Source organism: Musa acuminata, chromosome BXJ1-8 (genome assembly GCF_036884655.1).
Source record: "Musa acuminata AAA Group cultivar baxijiao chromosome BXJ1-8, Cavendish_Baxijiao_AAA, whole genome shotgun sequence".
NCBI lineage: Eukaryota > Viridiplantae > Streptophyta > Magnoliopsida > Zingiberales > Musaceae > Musa > Musa acuminata.
Genome location: NC_088334.1, coordinates 36,039,222 through 36,060,862, shown reverse-complemented (window position 1 = coordinate 36,060,862; position 21,641 = coordinate 36,039,222). Strand labels below are relative to the sequence as shown.

General features: G+C 40.9%; 2 protein-coding genes across 2 annotated transcripts; one reads left to right on the top strand and one right to left on the bottom strand.

The window, feature by feature from the left end:
- Window positions 1-6,016: 6,016 nt before the first annotated feature.
- LOC135587754 (uncharacterized) lies at window positions 6,017-6,831 on the top strand. The gene has a single exon (XM_065079495.1). The coding sequence runs from the start codon at window positions 6,125-6,127 to the stop codon at window positions 6,689-6,691; it is 567 nt and encodes a 188-aa protein (XP_064935567.1). The 5' UTR covers window positions 6,017-6,124; the 3' UTR covers window positions 6,692-6,831.
- A 2,389-nt stretch (window positions 6,832-9,220) lies between these two features.
- LOC135589075 (MYB-like transcription factor 4) lies at window positions 9,221-10,262 on the bottom strand. The gene is made up of 3 exons (XM_065081382.1): window positions 9,945-10,262; window positions 9,743-9,872; window positions 9,221-9,689 (listed from the first exon to the last, which is right to left on the bottom strand). Exons 1-3 carry the CDS (start codon window positions 10,069-10,071, stop codon window positions 9,362-9,364), a joined length of 585 nt encoding a protein of 194 aa, XP_064937454.1. The 5' UTR covers window positions 10,072-10,262; the 3' UTR covers window positions 9,221-9,361.
- Between the last annotated feature and the right edge of the window lie 11,379 nt (window positions 10,263-21,641).

Sequence of the window (21,641 nt, the reverse complement as noted above, 5' to 3'; positions counted from 1 at the left end):
AGAGGAGTGAGACTTGTAAGAGTTATCTCCTAATCCGGGCAAAAGGAGAAAGAGCTGTAAAAGGTGGTTAGCCTTCGGCTATTGAAGGAAGGCATTTAGTGGATACCAGTGACCTTGACGAAGGAGGAATCCGAAAGTGGATGTAGGTCATTTCGACCGAACCACTCTAAATTCTAGTTTGCCTTTCTCTTTGTGTAATTTACATTACTGCAAACTTCCTTAACCTTCTATTAGCACTTTTACGAAAGCTTTCAAGTTCAATTTATTTTCGAAACAGATTAAATCGAAACGAACATTTTTCTGAAATTGATGAATTTTTTGCTGCACTAATTCACCCCCTCCCCCTCCGCTCTTAGTGCCGCTCTTGATCCTAACACCAACTACCCAAGTCTCTTGGATTAGTAGATCTCTACCCAATAATCTCTCATTAGTTCTTATTATATCTCATCCACAAGATCCAATAATTCAAAGGTTTATTGGATATCCAATAAGATAAAGGCTCTAACGAATATCTTATATATGAACATCTACTCGTTGTAATACCTATCATATGTGTGTAATTCTCTAGGCTTAATATCGAGTTGGCCATGAGTCATACATATTAGAACTCTTTTTGACTCAGTAAATTATTTTCTTTATAATAATTCACTCGACTCATCGACTACAGATATACTAAGCCACTACACCGTAGTCTCCAAACTATACAAGGGAATCCAATCCATTGGACTTATCTATACTCAGTTACTATGTATATATATAGTCCATCATCCATCTAATATCCTAGAGATTGTATACCGGGAATGGTGATATCTGGCTCATACGGAATATACTCAAGTCTCGCTCTAATCGGATTTTTCCGAAGAACTCTTTCTCTCTCAATCCGAATGACTTTGGTCATGAATTTACTTGAGCAAGAACACATGGTATATATAATTTTTACATATTCATATATCTGTATCTAATATATATAAATATATCTAATAGAAAAAATGCTTAAGAAAATCGAAGCTCCGATCAACAACTAAGCCACATAAATATTAGTTGAATAACAAAATTTTCTAAATATTTTCCTTCCTATCATAAAATATTTTTATTTTATTGGACTCATTATATAGGATCCACTAGACCATACTAATGAAGATCAAACATAATTTATTTATATCTTTTCATACCTTATTTTATTACTAATTTAAGTATCAAAGGATCGACGACGCTACTCGGATTAATCTTTTTAGGTTGGCACTACATCTAACGCCAGAGACCCCTTAGATGCATCTCGAAGGTTTTTTTTATACACGCATTCAATCAAAGCGAATTGATTCAGCTATCACCAGCATCTTCCTATGATAGATAATATCTAATATAGAGATCTTTGGACAGTAGGTCCCATGGAAGATTCCGGATGCACGTCCCAAGTGTTCCAATGCGAAGCAGGTTCACGTGGGGACTCAAGGAGGAGGGCTAAGCCGTCCTTTGCTTTTGCCAACAGTGATAGGCGCCACCAAAGTCAATGAAATCCGCGCATACTTCCGTCCGTATTTATAAGTAACGTGTTTAGCTTCTCGTCGGCATCTCGCGCATCGACTCTGGAACCCAACATCACGTTTACACTGAGGTGACGAAGAAAGGCCGAACCCAATCTTATCCTTCTTCTCGTGTTTCCAACACGAAACACGCATCGCGTGTGCTGTCGATCACGACGAGCACTGGTTTCGAAGAGTTTCGAGACCTAATTCTAGAAGAAGAATTAGGACGATTTGGATTGAGGTGGTGTTTGGAATTTCGTGGCGCGGATTGCTAGCTTGCTTGCTTGCGTGTTGTCGAAGCTTTCCTGCCTGCAGCCGTCTCTACAGAAGCAGCCAACGGTAGTCAAGTTGGCTTGTAGCTCACAGATACCTGTTGGTCAGATAATTGGCACCGAGATGTGGAAGGGCGGCAAGTGAAAGGAACAAGTTTCGCTTCGTGTTTTACGCACACCAAACTCGCTCAGTTTGATCTTTAGCAGGAATTTAGAAGATTAAGATTTTGTCCCGACAAGTTAAATCAAGACTGTCCGTGGGGAGTTGATCTCCTTGTGAATAAAGTTTCTAATCCATGGAGAATACAAGCTTCTGAATAAAGAAAGTTGATCTCCTTATATAAAAAAAAAAAAAAAAATCTTAGTAATTATATTCGTATGTCTTAGTAATTTAAATTTTCTAATCCATGGAGAATACAAGCGTCTGAATAAATTTCTCATTATCTATCTCTATGTTTACTAGCGGTGGATAATATTAATTGTTGCAAGGAGTCATTACACGGCGCGATTCGGAAGCATCATTTCCGCGTCCTCCCAATCGCACAACGCCACCTATATATGTGGGGCCAACAATAATAGATACAGAAGTCAAAGTTCTGGATGAGTCTCATCCATCAACAAGACAAATCAAGTAGAATGGCAAAATAAGACTCTTTTGATGTGCTGTTTCGGAGAAAGATTTTCTTCACCTTTCTTTATAATTATATATTTTGAAAGGTATTTTTTTTAAAGAAATTATAAGTTTGAAAATTTTTTACGGTGTCTTAACTTACAAAAATTTTTAAATAATATTTTTTTTTTAAATAATCATCTTATCTTTATCTATCATCGCCCTTTGTCCAATCGATTGTTTTCTTTTACTCGTTTATGTTTTCGTGTGTGATGTCTCTAAAGTTTGATGAGAATAACTAGAGTTGACATGGATGCTCAGACAATGATATTCTTGGGTTTAGCAAATAACAGTTTAGTGAGGAGGAGAAGATGATAGTGGATTCTAAAAAGAAAGAGAGAGACTCAAAACGATCTTTTCATATGTTCAGGATAATTCTACTATAAGTTTTTAAATTAGGATACTCTAAAATTTTTTTTTTTTTTGAGAAATTCACCTCAATAGATACACTTTTAATTTTCTTCGTATTTGGCCTCAATATGCTGGACGTGGGGTCTTTGTTGCCCCACAGATTGTTATATCCACTTTGATAAAAGGATAATAACTAAGAAATATTAAATATTAAACTGTAAAAGTCCTCTAAGGTTTATTATGTATAGTTTGATTTATAAATAAGATTTTAGTATGAAAAATATGACATGCAAGTAACTCTATGACACATCATACCCATTTAACAATCAATATATTATTTGGATTCATAACATGACATTGATATAATATTTTCTTTAATTAGGATAAAAATTAATAATCTTTAGTTTTAAAACGGGTCGTTCTCTCTTAATTATAAAGCTTGATGATTTGATGTACAATATCATGATCATTAAATGATCAGTATAAATGTTTCTACTATTAATCACTACATCAGAGAATATCTAGTTTTTATTACTATTTCAAATCATTTGATTTTATTACTGATATAAGCATTAAAAATATTTTTATTGAATACGCCTCTTAACACAATTTTACAAGATAATCAATCATCTGTCCAACTCTGCGAAAGCGAATCTCTCCGCGCACAGAAAATTATTCTTTTTTTTTTGTGGGAGGAAAAATAGTAAATATTGAATAATACTGTCGAAGTTCTCCGACATATATATATATATATATATATATATATATATATATATATATATAAAAGCAAAGGTGGACCCATCTATCTTTCCCTAGAAAACAATATACATAATTGTTATCATATATAAAATTCTTTTCAGGTGATCGTAGCCACCGATTACTGGTGAATTGGACTCCATGCGGAACTTGCGTGCACTCCATGCGGAACGACTGTTTCCTGTCGTACAAATGTATTAATTAAATATTAAATAAAATAATGAAAAAGAAAAAGATAAATATGCTGCTTTGTATGATGACAAAGACTTTGATGTGATCGCTAATAACACAAAGTTTAAGTAGCTAAGAAATTCCACACACAAATTGTAAACTTTTCAACGCGATGGGCAATCGGCAGATGGAGTGACGGAGTTGCTATCGTCAAATAGTTCCCACTTGGCCCCAAAAGGCGAGCTTTCAATTTCCTGGCCATGAATCTCATACTAGGGTCAACGAAGACAATCCAAATGAAACGGCACGAGTTGTTGTCGGATAAGGACGAACCCAATTAATTCCATCAGGACCGTATACTTACGATCATGATTTTTAGATGCTTACCAAACATACATTCATACATACATGTGAATGAAGTAAACAGCCACATAAAGTTGCGGCAAAGACTGGTAATCCATCCCATGCGTTTAACCCGTCTCCCGTCACACCACTGCTCGCGACGGCTATTCTTGGGGTTTCTCTCTCACTGTCTCCACCCACACCATGAGATAAGTTCGGAATGTCTTGATCTTGTCCCCATTTTTCTCGATTGATATCCCCCTTTTTTTTTTTTATCTTTCTCATCCATCTTCGTGTTCTTTTTGTTCTAAAATATTTTTGACCACAAAAATCACAAACTGTTGGTCTTTTATTTATATAATTTTACAGTATTTTTTATACTGTAAGTTTATATTATAAAATATTTAACTGCAAAAATAAATATTATAAATTAGTTTATCGTCCTTAGTGGGTCCTAAATAAATATTTTTATTGATTCATAAATAAGAAGAACATGCAAAATAACTTGAACTTTTATGTTAGTTATAATATTTTTAATAAATCAAAAAAAATATTATAAACTTAAATCTAGATAAATTATTATAATTATATAATATAATATAAATTACAGGTTAGTAGTGCATACGAAGAGTTGAAAAAAAAAAAAAACAAATACTAAGAGAGAAGAATAAGAAGGGACAGACAAACTCATAATGAGAAACTTTTCCCCCTAATTCGTCTCCTGTTTAATAATTCAATTTTGGATATTATTTTGAACTGATTCGCAAATTAATTTTTGTTAATATTTTAGTTTCTAATTGATTCTATAGTATGATAATTAAATTTTATGACCACTGTTTATTTATTTAATTAACTTTAAACATCCATATCGATACACGTCAAAAATTACGACGTCCATCAAAAATTAATACAAGAAGAAACGCTTCCCTTCCCTGAGGCCCGAAAGTAAGAAACGATAGCGGACCACGCTGCTTTTTCTGACGGCGACAGTCCGACGCAGGTTTCTGGCGGGTAGTGTCTTTGTCTCCTCCCTCTGCCCCTCCTCTCCCGCCCATTCTTTTTACTTTTCCTTTTATTTCACTCGCGGGGACGTGCCCTCATGTGGTCCCCACTTGGGCCCACCGCCCGAAAACACCGTGACTCACCTGACCACCTCCCCCTCCACATGTACGTCGCTCGGACCCGTCATCCCGAACCGCTCGACGCGGTTGGGCGGTGGTTCGGCGCGCGCGAGCTTCGAGGCGTCCCCCGGTGACGTGTCCGGCGGTCATCGCGCCACGTTTCACTTCCTAAGTGCCTTTCGACTTATCCTTGTGCGACAAAGGCACGAGATTTCCTGTTCCGATGAACGAGGTGGCTACACGCCAGATTGCATGGTTCCTTTGGTGGTTCCTATGTTTGCTGAGTTCCTTGTTTCGACGGCAAGCGTGTGTCGCGTACGAGCAACAACCACCACTTGGGGGGTTCGCAGTGGCGCCAACCCCGAATCTTCAGCGAGTAGGTGCGACCAAATTGGCATCCATCATCCTTTGATCCGTTCAAATTTCATGGCGTCCTGCGACCAGATTGGCATCCATCATCCTTTGATCCATTCAATTTTATCAGGTCCAACCAAAATGGTCAAACACAGACAGCCCATCTCGATCACACCGCAGCAGATGGCTTTCCACACATCACAGAGAGACAGAGAGAGAGAGAGAGAGAGAGGAGAGAGGCAAACTAAAAACAAACAAAGATCAGAACGTTGGGATGAGTGGTGGTCCCCATGCGGACGGCAGCTCCGGACTTCAATCACAGTTAATAATAATATATTTCTTCTTCCTTTTTACGGTTCACACCCTTAACTCACGCCTTTTTGTACATTTAGTGCATTTCATATGTTTCTTTCGCTCTTATTCGAAAAGATCCTTCGGAGAAGGAATACACCCTCTTCCCCTATATAAGCCCAACCTCCGCCCTCCCCCTCCACCGTGCGCTCAGCGGTGTCTGCTTACTGCTCTTTCCCATCTTCTCCGCTTCCCGTTCTGAGTTTTCCGATGGAGGATTCGCGCGACCGCAAGAGGCGCCGCGACGAGGCGGAAGAGCAGGAGTCGCCGGAGGCCAAGCGCCTCCGAGACGATCTCTTCCTCGACATCCTCGACGATGACGCTGAAGCCGGAGACCAGGACATCGCCTCCGTCATGAAGAGCCTCGAGGAGGAGATCGCTCTCTCCTCCCCGCCGCCGCCGCCGCCCACCCGGGCATTGGTGAAGACCGACCAGCCGGATCTGGGATTCCTCCTCGAAGCCTCCGATGACGAGCTCGGACTGCCTCCGCCGGTGCAGTCCTCGTCGGACGATGGTGGTGAGGCTCCTGCGGCTGACGACCCCGCCGCGGAAGGAGTCGCGGTGGAGGGGGTCGTGTTCGGACAGATCTGGGGGTTGGACGACGATATCACCGGCTACTACGACGGGTTCGACTTGGGGATTGGGCCGGATGATAGGGTGGATACGACGGATGCGGCCGAGGATGGGGTGTTCTACGACGGAGGGCTGTTCGACTATGCCGACGTGTTCTGTGCGCCGCCCGATTTTCTGGATCTTTCGTGGGCGCCCACCGTCTGATGTAAAATGGACGCTTCTACTTTTTTTTGTTCTTTTATAAAATGTTTAGGATGTAAATTTTAGACAGAGAAACAAAAAAGAGACGTTAGAGAGAGACAGAAGAAAGAAAAGAAAAGAAAAAATGGCGAAAAATTGAATCACGTCTTCGTGTATGCTCTCTTCGGAAGGCCTTGTCGACGTCGACCGTCACGAAACCACGGCGTCAACTCGAATGCGGTTTTGGTGAATCTGGTCCATTTGATGCGCGTCGACGGACGGCTATGATCGATTAAACGTTTCGCTTCTCCCTCCTCCGAAAAGTACCCTCGCGACGGTTCGTTCTCTTTGGAACGTGAGACGAAATATTATTGGACACGAGATTGGATAAACGGTAATAAAGCTTCATGATGACGTGACATTGTTTGTGAGGCGCCCCTCCTCTGCAAACTCGGTACAACATTTTGGAGGCCTTCTTTGATTTGTCCGTCCTACTGCTAGTGCGGTGGTTATGCTTCGCAAAATCTCGCGGAAGAAACTCATTTATCACGGCAACAGACACATAACCGTGATTGACAAAGCTTTGTTGAATCGTAGTGGCAGTGACTTGTCGCACTCAATCGCAGTCTACGGATGACTTGTTGGTGACGAAGGAGAGTGAGAATACACGTTGTGCCGGTCTGGGCCCAGCACAGTCACGCACACCAAATACGAGCTATACCAAGAATTCCACCCCGAATGTTTTCTTCTGTGGCCCACTTTCCTCGGAGGCACACTCTGTTCGGTGCCTCTACCTGCGGCTCAGCTTAGAAGCTTATATTTTTTAGGTTGAATTAATGTTTGTTGACTAGTATTATTCAATTTTATCACTACTAAATTTATGATACGGTATTATTACTTTAGTGCATAATAAAAAATTGATTTGAATGAGTTAATATTAAAAATAAAAATGAAAAGAGATTGAGTTAGTCAGATTATAGTTTGACTGACTAAAGATGAGTCCTATTACCATAAATAGATACATTGATGAGTACTCCATCTCATAGCATCAAAGAAAGATATAGATCACACTAAGTTTGAACCTTAAAAATACGGGAAAGATAATCAATACAGATGAATTAGAGGATAGCATTATACATCGCTATGGATTGAATGAGTCTAGTTATGTAAATTGGTGTCATAACTATATAAATTAGTGTCTTATTTGAGAGCTTTAGATTAAATTAGTATCTAATTTGAAATTAGCCCTAACATACAACCTAGAAACTTAACCTTTTAATTGAATTAATATATTTAATTGATCTCATGATCTAGAATTTGGTTTTATTTATAAGTTTAGGTAATAAATGTCGAGAATCATTTTTAATTTGGTATCGTTTTTATTTTATTTTATATCTTTTAATCAACGATTTTGGATTTTGGATTTTGGATTTTGGATTTTGGATTTTGAAGTCATAGGGAAGAGGATAAAGGAGACATCCCTACGGTTAGAATGGATGTTGTCAGACCTGCACGAATCAGTACTCGGAAACAAGAGACAGTTGCCGAGAACAATCGTACCCCAACGCCATCCATGGCGCCGCCGAATCTTCGCATTCACCGCCATATCTCTTTTGCTCCATCCATGCAACGCTGTGAGCCAACCACGGCCTCTCTGCTGAGTTTAACTCCACGAAATATACGGTGAGTGTCTCCGACTACCAACCAGCAGCAAGAACATGCCTCGGTACACATGGCATTGAGGAGTAGATGTCGAGAATGAAGGGAAGAGAGGAATGGCCGGGCTCGTATGCTGACAAGAGTAGATTTCTCTCTACCCGTCAACTCAACCGGCAGCTCTATGTGGCCTCTGCCATTGTAGCTCGGACAGCGCGGGCCCCCGTCACCACGAGATCGAGCCACATCATACGGGACATGTCGAACTAAATTTGCCATCATTAGCCACGTCCCAAGTATAGCAGCACTAAGCCCTCACACGAGACGCCACCTCCTAAGTATAGCAGCACTAAGCCCTCACACGAGACGCCACGTCCTAAGTATAGGAGCACTAAGCGCTCACACAAGACGCCACGTCCTAAGTATAGTAGCACTAAGCCCTCACACGAGACGCCACGTCCTAAGGATAGCAGAACTAAGCCCTCACACGAGACGCCACGTCCAAGTATAGGAGTACTAAGCCCTCACACGAGACTATGTGCACGATGAGTGGTCCAGCGCCAAACTGGAGGCGGATCCGAAGATTCTGATGCCTTTCTGAGCTCCACGCGAGGAGGGAGACGGGAAAGTAGGAACGGGTTGATGTGGATCAGCCGCCCGCGCATGCATCGCATTATATCTCAGGTGCATTCTAACTCTAACTCTGTGATGCCATAAAGTTCGTCTGCAATTCTCTTTGTTGTCACATTATGTCCTACCGCGTAAGTTGACTCGAACTATATGTTAGCTGTCGCCTCAACAAGCCGCGCACGCCTGCGCAACAAATCAACCTTTTGTACCGTCAAGCATTCATTTTCTTCAACTCTGGCTTGAACTGACACAGCAACAGAGAGAGGATAAGATCAGATCGAAGGGTTGACACAGCAGCAATATCTTTTGTGATTTCCTCAGACTACAATGCATGTGTCCTCTCCTGGATCACCTTCACTCCACCATTGACGTCACACAGACATATGAGCTAACACTAGTCGACCAAAGTCAACGAAAGAGAGGAAGCGTCGGGGTGGCAGTCCTCTCAAGCCTCTGTCCCTCAAGAGAGGATGGAGTGCAGATCGTTAGGTCGAGGTTGAGATCAGGCAACACAGTGGAGCTGCACTTCTTCATGTTCTCGTGGCTTGTCACGGCATCAGTCGACAGAGATGCACTGTGTGAGCTCCGAGATCGACGGAGCGGCGCCTTCTGGGTCAACCGGTGGTTGTCAGGATCGACACCCATGCTCTTGAGCTTCTTCCTCAGGTGGGAGTTCCAGTAGTTCTTCACCTCGTTGTCCGTTCTCCCCGGCAGCCTCCCAGCTATCAACGACCACCTAAAACAATTCAATCATAATATACTCGAGTTCTGGAGGATAAGGAGGCGTACCGGTTGCCGAGCAACGCGTGGAGCTTGATGATGAGGTCGGCTTCATCCTCTTTAAAGTTGCTTCTCTTCACGTCCGGACGAAGGTAGTTGATCCACCGGAGCCTGCAACTCTCGCCGCACCGAAGCAGACCTGATGGGAAAGAATCACGTTCTCAGGAACCCGTAGCCAATGAAACAAAAAAGGGAAGCGTACAAGTAACACCTGCAGCCTTGGGGAGTGACCTCCAACAGCCTTCCCCGTGCAGTCTGATGTAGTCGATGAGCTTCCGGTCCTCCTCCTTGGACCAGGCTCCCCTGTTGGTGCCGCGCTTGTCGCAAGGGTTCCTCATCGGTGTAGAGTGGGAAGTGAGGTCGAGGAAGATGGTCGGCGGATGGTATATAGATGGCTAGAGAGTCTACGGGGGAAGAAGAAGAAGAAGAAGAGAAGAGAAGAGTTGACTGGAAGACGGGTGGTTTGTGAGCGGGGGGGACTGCGGGGATGTTAGTTGCGGGGATCGAACTTACAAGTCTTGGTCAGTCTGGTTGGGAAGGAAGCAGGTGCTGTGGATGATTTGGATTTCCTTAAATGAGGCCGAGGAATAGAAGCTGGATGCATGACCCACACGTGATTGGGAGCTGACTGATAGCTTTCCCCCCTGTCCCGGTTAAGACGTCGGTCACCCCAACCAATGCAGGAATGTGGTGGCAGCAGCAGCTCCGCAGAATAGAAGGAGGGGGCATTATACTGCCACTGTTGGGAGCCGAGGGAGTCGATCTCGCACGCTATGTTGATGTACTCCCGACTCCAATATATTCTTATAATTATTATCATAAAAATATTTAACAAGTATTTTCCATCCTGAATCTTAATTAGGTGTGGGATTCACTTTTCATTACATTTGTGTTCTTGGTGCTCAAACTGGGGGCCGTGTCTCACATGAGAATATTTCCATCGTTATCTAAGATAGCAACAATTGTTACGAAAAAGAAACAAAACCAAAGCCAACAAGCAATATCTAATTAAATTAATAAAATTAACTAAAATAATAATATTTTCAATTGACTAAAAGAAATTTCAAAGGACAAAACTAAAAGATATTCACTATAAAAGATGATAGTTTAAACTTAATCTTTAATACTCAATATATCTATAATGCCATGCTCTACTATTTCTCAAATAAAACAATATTAAAATTGTATATGCTTTTGTCATCGAATGGGAGGTTGGATTCTTTCTATGTGTAAACCACTTTATCACAACATAAAAGAATACTTTTCTACTTGTGATGAATTCCTCCAAAATATTTCATTGTAAGTTTGTGGAGCTATTATGGACTCTGCTTTTATAGTTGATTGAGCTACACTAGTCCGCAGCTTGGAAACTTAATTTACTGCTCTTTCTAAAGTGTAAATTAATATATCCCATAATGACAAATAAATCTGATTTTCTATAACATAATGTAATATTTGAGGTCCCTTATATATATATATATATATATATATATATCAACAAATGGGTACGATTTAATGGGTCGGATCAGAGCCTAACTTGACATAGATATATTTAAGTCTCAAGGGGGAGGGGGTGGCACAACAAAAACCCAATCCCATCTCATAATGAAGTTAACCTGAATTGGCAATGACCATATTTTAATTGAACCAAATATGCATAATTTCTTATTTGGCATTTTAATGAAACAAACTTTAGCCCCAATCATAGTTTAATTGGGTCAATTTACTTCTTTACAGGATTAGTGTAGCTCAATCATAGTTTAATTGGGTCAATGATTACAAGCTTGTTTCATGGGCCGAATCACCCATGAAACTGTTGCTAATGTTGGTTGCGTCATGCTGTGTTACCATCACCCGCCGTTTCCCTGGTCGTCACGAAGCATGACACGCGTCAGTTGGAGCTTGACGAACCAATGCTACTTACTGCCGCCCAAGGATGGAACCAAGTCCTAAGACACCAAGATGACGTTAAGCGCAGGAAGGGAACCAAGCGGTGCTGCCGTCTTTCTGCGGTGTTATCCGAAAGCCGTCTCGATCTCGACGAGAATGGGGGCTTCCTCGAGGTGAATGACTCTTCTTCTTCTACCGATCTTTTAAAGATTTTTACGCTCTGTTTCTTGCATTTTTTGAATTCAACGTTTGGGCAGATACTATCGGTCTCCGTATCACCTGACCGTCGTCTTGGATACGCTCTGTTTCTTGGATGCTTAAATTCGTCGTTCCGGCTGATCAAATCACCTTACAGTCGTCGCCTTCTTCTGCTAATCATTTTTTTGGATTAAGGATTAGGATTTGTTTCTAGACTCATCAAGTTGGCACGTCATGTCACCGTATAGTGTTCTTCTTGCTTCGGTCTATGTTTTAGATACAAGGATAGGATTTTCTTTCCTTGGGATGTTTGAGCTCGATGTTTTGGCGGATCATACTCCCCTGTAGTCTTCATTTCCTTCTGCGGATCTTGCTTTCGATTTAGGAGTAGGATTTGTTTCTTGGATGTTTCAGAAGCCGTCGCTCTGATCATATTACCTACGATTAGTATCATCATCTTCTTCTTCTTCCCACCTTATTTTCTTTTAAGGTTAAGGTCTGTTTCTTATATGTTTGAGCTCGTCATTTCAGTTGACATTCTCTCTATAATCCTCTTCTTCTAATGTTCCTTTTGATTTTAGGTTAAGAGTATGTTTCTCGGATGTTTGACTGGATCATATTGGCTTAGTTTTCTTCTTCCAATGTTTCGTTTAGGTTAGAGCTCGTCTCATGCAAGTCTCAATTCGTCATTTCGGTGGATCATATCAACCTACAATAACTTCTTCTTGCTATTTATCTTTTTTTATGATTTAGTCTCTTTCTTGAATGTTTGAATTGGTCATTTTAGCAGTTAAGACTCCTATAATCGTTCTTTCTTTCCTTGTTCAGATCATCATTCGATTTAGGATTATGGTCTCTTTCTTGGATGTTTGATTTCTGTCACTTTCACAGATCATATCACCATATATGTTTCTTCTTTTGTTCATTCTTCTCATTTTGGGTTATAGTTCACTTCTTCCATGTTTGAATTCGTCATTTTGACTTATAATAACCCTACAATCTTCTTCCTCGTTCTTGTGATGATCCTTTGATGTAGGGTTAAGGTCTCTTTGTTGGATGTTGGATTTCTCGTTTTGATTATTCCTTGGATTTGGGGTTATGGTTCGTTTCTTGGATGTTTGATTTCGTCATTTTGATGGTGTTGTCGGACAGTGAATCATCAGTTCATATTCGACAAAATTTTCTTGTATATGTCGAAAGGTAGCTTTAGTGCTGTGGTAGTTTTGAAATTGTTTCTACTACTTTGTTTTGGAATCAATCATCCTTTGCTATCTAGTTGTTTTAGAACCATTCTTCAGTACAATTTGTTTCTTGCAGGTTTGATTTCATAATTTTGATCGATCAAGTTGCCAGACAGTTTGTATATGAGCCCTAAGCTCCCAAATGTGGCAAAATCTTCTTGTATTTGTTAAGTTAGAATTTGGGTATCTGATTTAGATGATGATTCGAAGCCAATCGAAGTTTCTTCCACATCTATTATAATAGTTCAATATTAGCCGACACCACACACGTTCGACCCTGAAGATATCAAACTCATTCGACTCCCAAGAGATCGAACCCTGCATACTCCAAAGAGGATAAGCTAACTTGAAAGACGTTGAACCCTACAAAATTATGTTGGGAACATTTGTAAGCATAAAAAATTTAATTATGTTATATCTGAAATATAAAAATAATTTTTATGCTAGGATCGGAATCAAATGCATAGATCTAATTATTATGATGCATATCGACATCTGTTCAAAGATCTCGTTTGATCTGCTAAGCACCGTCTTTAATTCAAACACTGTTTTTAATCCAAGATCGTTGCAAGTATCGTCTTTAATCCAAGATCGCTGTGGAATATGTAAGGAGGATCCTCTCTTCCTATCCTTTCACAGGACCCACTAAAATTGATGGATTTGTACGTGTATACGTGTTAACGACAACGTTCTCTCAACCCCTAGAGGTCCTGTCCTTTTATAGGCGAGAGCAGAGGGTCTACGATAAGATCTAAGGAGATTTTCTCCCATCAAGGTTATCTCACGAGGAATCATTCGATAAGTGGACTTCTATTTTATTAGCTAAAATATTTCAATGTAACTCAATTAGTTATATATTTTATCTAATTATAAAAGGGCCACAAAATCTAATATTTTTTCACTTGATCCATTAATTGGTAAGATATAAAAAAGATATTCAAAATCAAAATAAATAAAACAAAATTTGTTTGAAAAATAATTTTACCTAATTGAATTCTAAAGGATTTTAAAAAGTATTTTATACATGGCCATGTTTTAAAATAAGCCAATAAGTCCAATAAACATAATAATACTATATTAAGTCCAACCATCAATGCCGATGATAGCGGTTATATTTCATCAATGACATACTCCCTTCTATGTACTACAACATTGTTAGTCTTTCCTAATATAGTTCATAATGACCCTTGTAATTTGTCTTGTTAAGACAATCCTGTTATTACATTCAATCATAATATGCATAAACATAAATGTAAACAGGATAACAAAAACAGATAACTTTAATTAAGCAAGAAGAATGTCAATAATATCATCCACATAAACATGCATCACCATATCCTTTATGACTTGCTTAAAAGCCCCATTTTAAGAACATGTTCTTTGAATATTTTACACTATAAAGCTTTTGTCAATGGATCAGCAATCATCATAGTGGTGCTTAAGTTTTCAATTGACACTTGTTATTTCTGGACACTTTCTCTAACCGCCAAGTACTTTATCTCAATGTGCTTGGAACCACTAGAGTACTTGCCATTCATAGAGAAGAAAACTACTGAGATGTTATCACAAAATATCTTCAGCGGCCTGATAATTGAGTCGACCATACCAAGTCCCGAGATGAAATTTTACAGCCATAAAGCTTAATTTGTGGCCTCAAAGCATGTCACAAATTCAACTTCCATTGTTGATGATGCAATAAACGATTGTTTTGTACTTTTCCAAGAAATTGCCCCACCAACTAACATAAATACAAATCCTGAAGTGGACTTCCTACTATCGAGGCAATTTGTAAAATCAGCATCTGAATATCCTATCACTTCAAGTTGATCTGATCTCCTATATGTGAGCATATAATCTTTCGTCTCTTGTAGATATCTCATTACTTTCTTTGCAGTTTTCCAATGTTCCATTCCTAGGTTGCTTTAGTATCTTCCCAACATTGCAACTGCAAAACTGACATATGGCCTTGTACAGTTTTGAGCATATAATAGACTTCCAACTGCGCACCTATAAGGAATATTCTTCATTTGTTTTTTTTCTAAGTTATTTCTTGGGCACTGGTTTTGACTGAAGTTTTTACCTCTAGTAATAGGTACATCATTGGCTGAGCAAAGCTGCATATTAAATCTCTCCAAAATACGATCAATATATCCTTTTTGAGACAATCCTAATAATTCTTGAGATCTATCCCTAAATATCTTAATGCCAATAACATAGGTTGCCTCATTCATATCAACCATCTTAAAGTTCTTGTCGAGAAATATCTTAGTTTCGTACAATAAACCAAGATCATTACTGGCAAGTAAAATATCATCCACATATAAGACCAATATAATAAACTTTCTTCCACTTACCTTCAGATATATACACTGATCAACAGTGTTTTTCTTAAATCCGAAAGAAGTAATGGTATTATGAAATTTTATCTACCATTGTCTGAAAGCTTGTTTAAGGTTATAAATGAATTTCTTAAGTTTACAAGCCCAATTTTCTTTTCATTTTTCAATGAATCCTTTAGGTTGTTCCATATAGATTTCCTCATCCAGATCCCCATTCAGAAATGCTGTTTTCATGTCCATCTGATGCAACTCAAGATCATAATGAGCTACCAATGCCATGACGATTCTTAATAAGTCCTTTCTAGAAACCGAAGAAAAAGTCTCATTATAGTCGATGTTGGGAAATCATAGGGGGGGCGACATCATATGCGCAAAATCCCCGATTCCCAAAAGGATGTTCATCGTCGTGCGAAGATTGGTGCGCAAAATCCGCAAAAACACAAAACTGCGTATAGAGATTGTGTTACCTAGGGAGATCGTATATCCCTGTTTCCTTGCAGATCCTTAGGAGAGGGTGAAGGAGGTCAAGCGTCCTCCTCTCTAGCGGTGATCCACACAGCAGGGTTGCGACGACGCTCCTCAAAACTCCAGGCCTACTCTGAGGTGGAGAGGGAGAGGAGAATAGGAAGGGCAAGCAAAGACTCTAGCCTATGAGGCTGTGAATCCCTCCTATTTATAGAGATCCCGTGTCAAAACCCTAATGGGTCCTTTCCCTAGTGGGTATTGGATCTGCATCCAATAAGACAAGGGCTCCGTCGGATATCTCATATCCGAACCTCTACTCATCGCAATGCCTACCATATGTGTGTGACCCTCTAGGCCTAATATCGAGCTGGCCGTGAGTCATACCTGTCAGAACTCCTTCTAACTCAGTGAATTATTATCTCTGTAATAATTCACTCGACTCATCGACTACGGAAGTACTAGGCCACTACGCCGTAGTCCCCAGACGATACAGGGGAATCCAATCCATTGGACCTGTCTGTCCTCAGTTACCATGTACCTATAGTCCCTCATCCATCTAATATCCCAGAGACCGTATATCGAGCATGGTGCTGTCAGACCCATACGGTTTCTACTCGAGTCTCGCTCTAATCGGATTCTCCCGGAGAACTCTTTCTCTCTCAACCCGAATGACCCTGGCCAGGGATTTATCTGAGCAAGAACACATGGGATATTCCTCTCATGATACCGAGAGTGGATGATCCTCTATCGACACTCAATAGCCCTCGTAAGGTCGACTACCACTCCCAATGACCAGCTGTACTAGATCTGGGAACAGCCAAACCTATAAGTCTGGTATCAAAGAGTGGAGCACTCATACAGGACATCCTTGGTGTCTCAAGTCTAAGAACCAGATACACCACTAGGACTACGGAATCGTTGTCTGACAATAAGGCATCATCAACCATCCAGCATTCCGTAAGCGGATCAATCAGTGAACTCATTCTCCAATGAGCACCTGTACTGTATCCCTAGTGTCCCTACACGAGCAGCTATGAGACCAGCTGCATCCATCATATGGACGGGTATACAGCACACCAGTCTATCCGGTTATCACGATGTCCCTCTCGAGTAACCTATGACCGGGATTATTTAGGATATGTGTTTAAAGGTGAATCGATCTCATTATCGTGATCTCATCACGATCCGATTCCCATTGCACAAATCCAAGGACATCACAATATATATGCATTTATGCAATAGTTATAAAGTGATATATGCCAAAATATAATAAGCAAAAAGATTCTGTATCAAGTCACACGTGCCATCACTCACGTGATTGGCTTGCTGGGCACTTATGACTAGCAATCTCCCACTTGACCTAAACCCAATCACCTATGTGTCTGATCCCCATCAGACCCCTGTGACGCTCAAAGACAATCTGAGACAATGGCTTTATTAGTGGATCTGCAATGTTATCTTCGGATGGAACTCTTTCCACTGCTACATCTCCTCGGGTCACGATCTCTCTGATAAGGTGGAACCTCCTCAGAACATGCTTAGATTTCTGATGAGACCTAGGTTCCTTCGCTTGAGCAATTGCCCCGTTGTTGTCGCAATATAGGGAAATCAGCTCCTCACTATCCGGCACGACTCCCAAATCTGTGATGAACTTCTTCAACCAGACTCCCTCCTTTGCTGCATCTGATGCAGCAATGTACTCTGCCTCTGTGGTCGAGTCAGCAGTGGTATCTTGCTTGGAACTCTTCCAGCACACTGCTCCTCCATTCAAGGTGTACACATACCCTGAATTCGACTTGCTATCATCGACATCAGACTGAAAACTTGAGTCAGTGTAGCCTTCAACCTTAAGGCTATTACCTCCATATACTAGTAAAAGATCCTTAGTCCTTCTCAAGTACTTAAGGATACACTTTACTGCTTTCCAGTGCTCCAAGCCTGGATCCGCCTGATACCTGCTCGTGACACTCAGAGCATGCGCTATATCAGGCCTAGTACATAGCATGGCATACATGATAGACCCTATTGCTTAGGCATAAGGTATCATATCCATGTTCGCCCTTTCTTAGAATTTTTGATGTCAAACCTTTTGACAATGGTTTCTATGTACCTGGACTGGGACAAGCCAAGCATCCTCTTGGATCTATCTCTATATATTCTAATCCCCAAGATATAGGATGCTTCCCCTAAGTCCTTCATGGAGAAATGTCTAGATAACCAAGCCTTTACTGTGGATTGCATTCCTACATCATTCCCAATGATGAGGATGTCATCCACATATAACACCAAAAAGGTGATAGCGCTCCCACTTACCTTCCTGTATACACAAGGCTCATCTTCGTTCTTAACGAAGTCATAAGATCTGATTGCCTAATCAAATGGATCTAAGTAACCTACACACCTTATCTGGGCAGTTCTTGGACATGAATCCCTCAGGTTGCATCATATACACCTCCTCCTCCAGGTTCCCGTTGAGGAATGCGGTTTTCACATCCATCTGCCAGATCTCATAATCATAGTGTGCTGCAATAGCCAATAGAATTCTGATGGATTTTAGCATTGCTACGGGTGAGAAAGTTTCGTCGTAGTCAACACCTTGCCTTTGACGATACCCCTTAGCCACTAGCCTTGCTTTATAGGTCTCTACCTTTCCATCTACTCCGATCTTTTTCTTAAAGATCCACTTGCAACCGATGGGTACAATACCTTCGGGTGCATCAACTAGGTTCCAAACCTTATTGGAGTACATAGAATCCATTTCAGAATTCATGACTTCTTTCCACTTCCCGGAGTCTATACTCATAATAGCCTCCTCGTAGGTCTGAGGATCAATATCCTCTACATCCTCTGCTCTAATATGTCCCACATATCTCTCAGGAGGATGGGATACTCTATCAGACCTGCGTAAAGTTGAAACTTGTGTATTAGATACCTGAACAGACTCGGGCTGTAGAGTGGTGCTTGAGCTTGGTTCCCTAACTTCGCTCAACTCTATCATTCTCCCACTGTCTCCGCCAAGAATGTGTTCCTTCTCAAGGAACACTGCTCTCTTAGCTACAAAGACCTTTTGGTCCTCGAGATGATAGAAATAATACCCACAAGTTTCCTTGGGGTATCCCACAAATTTACATCGCCCTGTCCTTGATTCTAACTTATCGGGGTTGTGTCTTTTAACATGGGCAGAGCAGCCCCAAATCTTAACTACTTTAAGATCAGGCTTCTTCCCTTTCCATATCTCATATGGTGTAGACACCACCGACTTAGTTGGAACTCTGTTCAGAAGGTAAGCTGCGGTTTCTAGGGCATATCCCCAGAATGAGATGGGTAGGTCAGCGAAACTCATCATGGACCGTACCATATCTAATAATGTACGATTTCTCCTTTCAGAGACACCATTGAGCTGAGGTGTATAAGGAGGTGTCCATTGGGATAATATCCCATGGTCCTTGAGGAAGTGAGTAAACTCTGTACTTAAGTACTCACCTCCTCGATCTGATCGAAGAGTTTTGATACTCTTTCCAGTCTGGTTCTCCACCTCATTCTTATACTCTCTGAATTTCTCAAAGGCCTCGGACTTGTACTTCATTAAGTACACATATCCATACCTTGAGAAATCATCAGTAAATGTAATGAAGTAGGAGTAACCTCCAATGGCATGAGTTGATATGGGTCCACATACATCACTATGTATGAGTTCCAACAACTCAGTGGCTCTCTCTCTAGTTCCACTAAATGGAGAGTTGGTCAGTTTTCCACGAATGCAAGGCTCACAAGTTGCATATGACACATAGTCGAATGGATCTAGATATCCATCATTTAGCAACTTTTGAATCCTTCTTTCATGGATGTGACCTAGCCTACAATGCCACAGGTATGCACTGTTCAACTCATCTCGTTTCCTTTTGGACACATTTATATTCATGATATGTGGAGTGGTGTCTAACATAAATAAACCATTATGCAATGTTCCTTTCGTGATGATCTTATCATCTAATAATATCGAACAACCATTGTTCTCAAAAACAAATTTATATCCACTAACTGTTAAACATGAAATGGAGATAATGTTTTTGATAATAGAAGGAACAAAATAACATGCATCTAATGCAATAAAAGCTCCACTAGGCAGATGTAGGGCGACCTCGCCAACAGCTAATACAGCAACTTTTGCTCCATTACCCATCTTGAGGTCCATCTCGCCTCTCTCTAGTCTCCTAGGCTTTGCCAGAACCTGCAACGAATTACATATATGATAAGCACTACCGGTATCTAATACCCATGTGTTATCATAAGAGTCTGACAAATGGAGACTGATCATGAATGTACCTGAAGCTTCATCAAGCTTTTGTTTCGCCCTTTCTGCAAGGTACTCTTTGCAGTTTCTCTTCCAGTGCCCATCTTTACCACAGTGGAAGCACTGGCCTTTGTCCTTTGTTGGGTCTTTCTTAGCAACCTTTGCTTTACCTTGTTTGCCCTTGCCCTTTCCCTTCTTAAGGGACCTTTCTGCTTTCCTTTTCTTTCTGGTCTCACTAGTGTAGAGAACTGGCTTCTCTTTCTTAATAGTACTCTCTGCCTCCCTCAACATATTGAGGAGCTCTGGGAGAGTCACCTCAAGCTTGTTCATATTAAAGTTCATTATGAACTGTGAAAAGGAATCTGGTAGGGACTGAAGCACAATGTCCACACACAAGTTATCCTCTAGGACCATTCCTAGACCTGTGAGTTTCTCTATCCACTCAATCATCTTTAGGACATGGTTCTGAACCGGTGTCCCCTCAGTCATCCTAGCGCGGAAAAGGCTCTTGGATATCTCATATCGTTGAGTCCTTCCCTGTTCCTCAAACAATTTACGGATATGTAGGAGAATGGATCTGGCATCCATCTTTTCATGTTGTCTCTGTAACTCTGGAGTCATAGAGCCCAACATATAGCACTGAGCAAGAGTGGAGTCATCAATGTACTTCACGTAGCGAGCGATCTCATCCTCGCTTGCCCCTTCTTCGGGCGTAGGCATCACTGTATCAAGGACGTACACGATTTTCTCCGCTGTGAGAACAATTCTCAAGTTACGGAGCCAATCCGTATAATTTGGACCAGTGAGGCGGTTGACATCAAGTATGCCACGTAAGGGATTTGAAAGCGACATTTTCTGAAAATAAAGATGTAGCAAAAATGAATAACATGCAGATTTTGCAAGAAATAAACTATCAAGATATGGACTTCTATCTTAATATGCTCCCACTATTTTACTTACGAGTCACGCGACACCCTCAGCACGTGAAACGGAAGTCTCCGGCAGACTTCTAGTGGGGATCAGGATCCAATCAGCGTCTTAGTGTAACCTCGAGGGACTTGACCAATCACACTAAGCCTAAAAGGTAGACAACTCTTGCCGATCACAACTCCTTGTGATTCCCGTCCTGTTCGGCCTCCGAATCACCATGGCCTCGAGGGACTCGACCAACCATGATGCTCGGTTAAGTCAACACCTTCGTTACAAGATGAGTCTGATTTGATGATATACCCTCGAGGGACTCGACCAAGCATATCATGCCCTCAGGTCACCGGTGACATCTCTATGTCGTAAGCAAGATAGCGAATCGCGATATAGGTGAGTCTCGAGGGACTCGACCAACTCAACCTACACCGGGATTCGGTTCCTACTCATAACGATGGAAGGCCACGTGGGTCAATCTAATTGCCTCACGTTTACCAACTTAATATTATCGAGAGATGTTTCTATGATTTGGTCTCCTAATATGACATGTCACACAT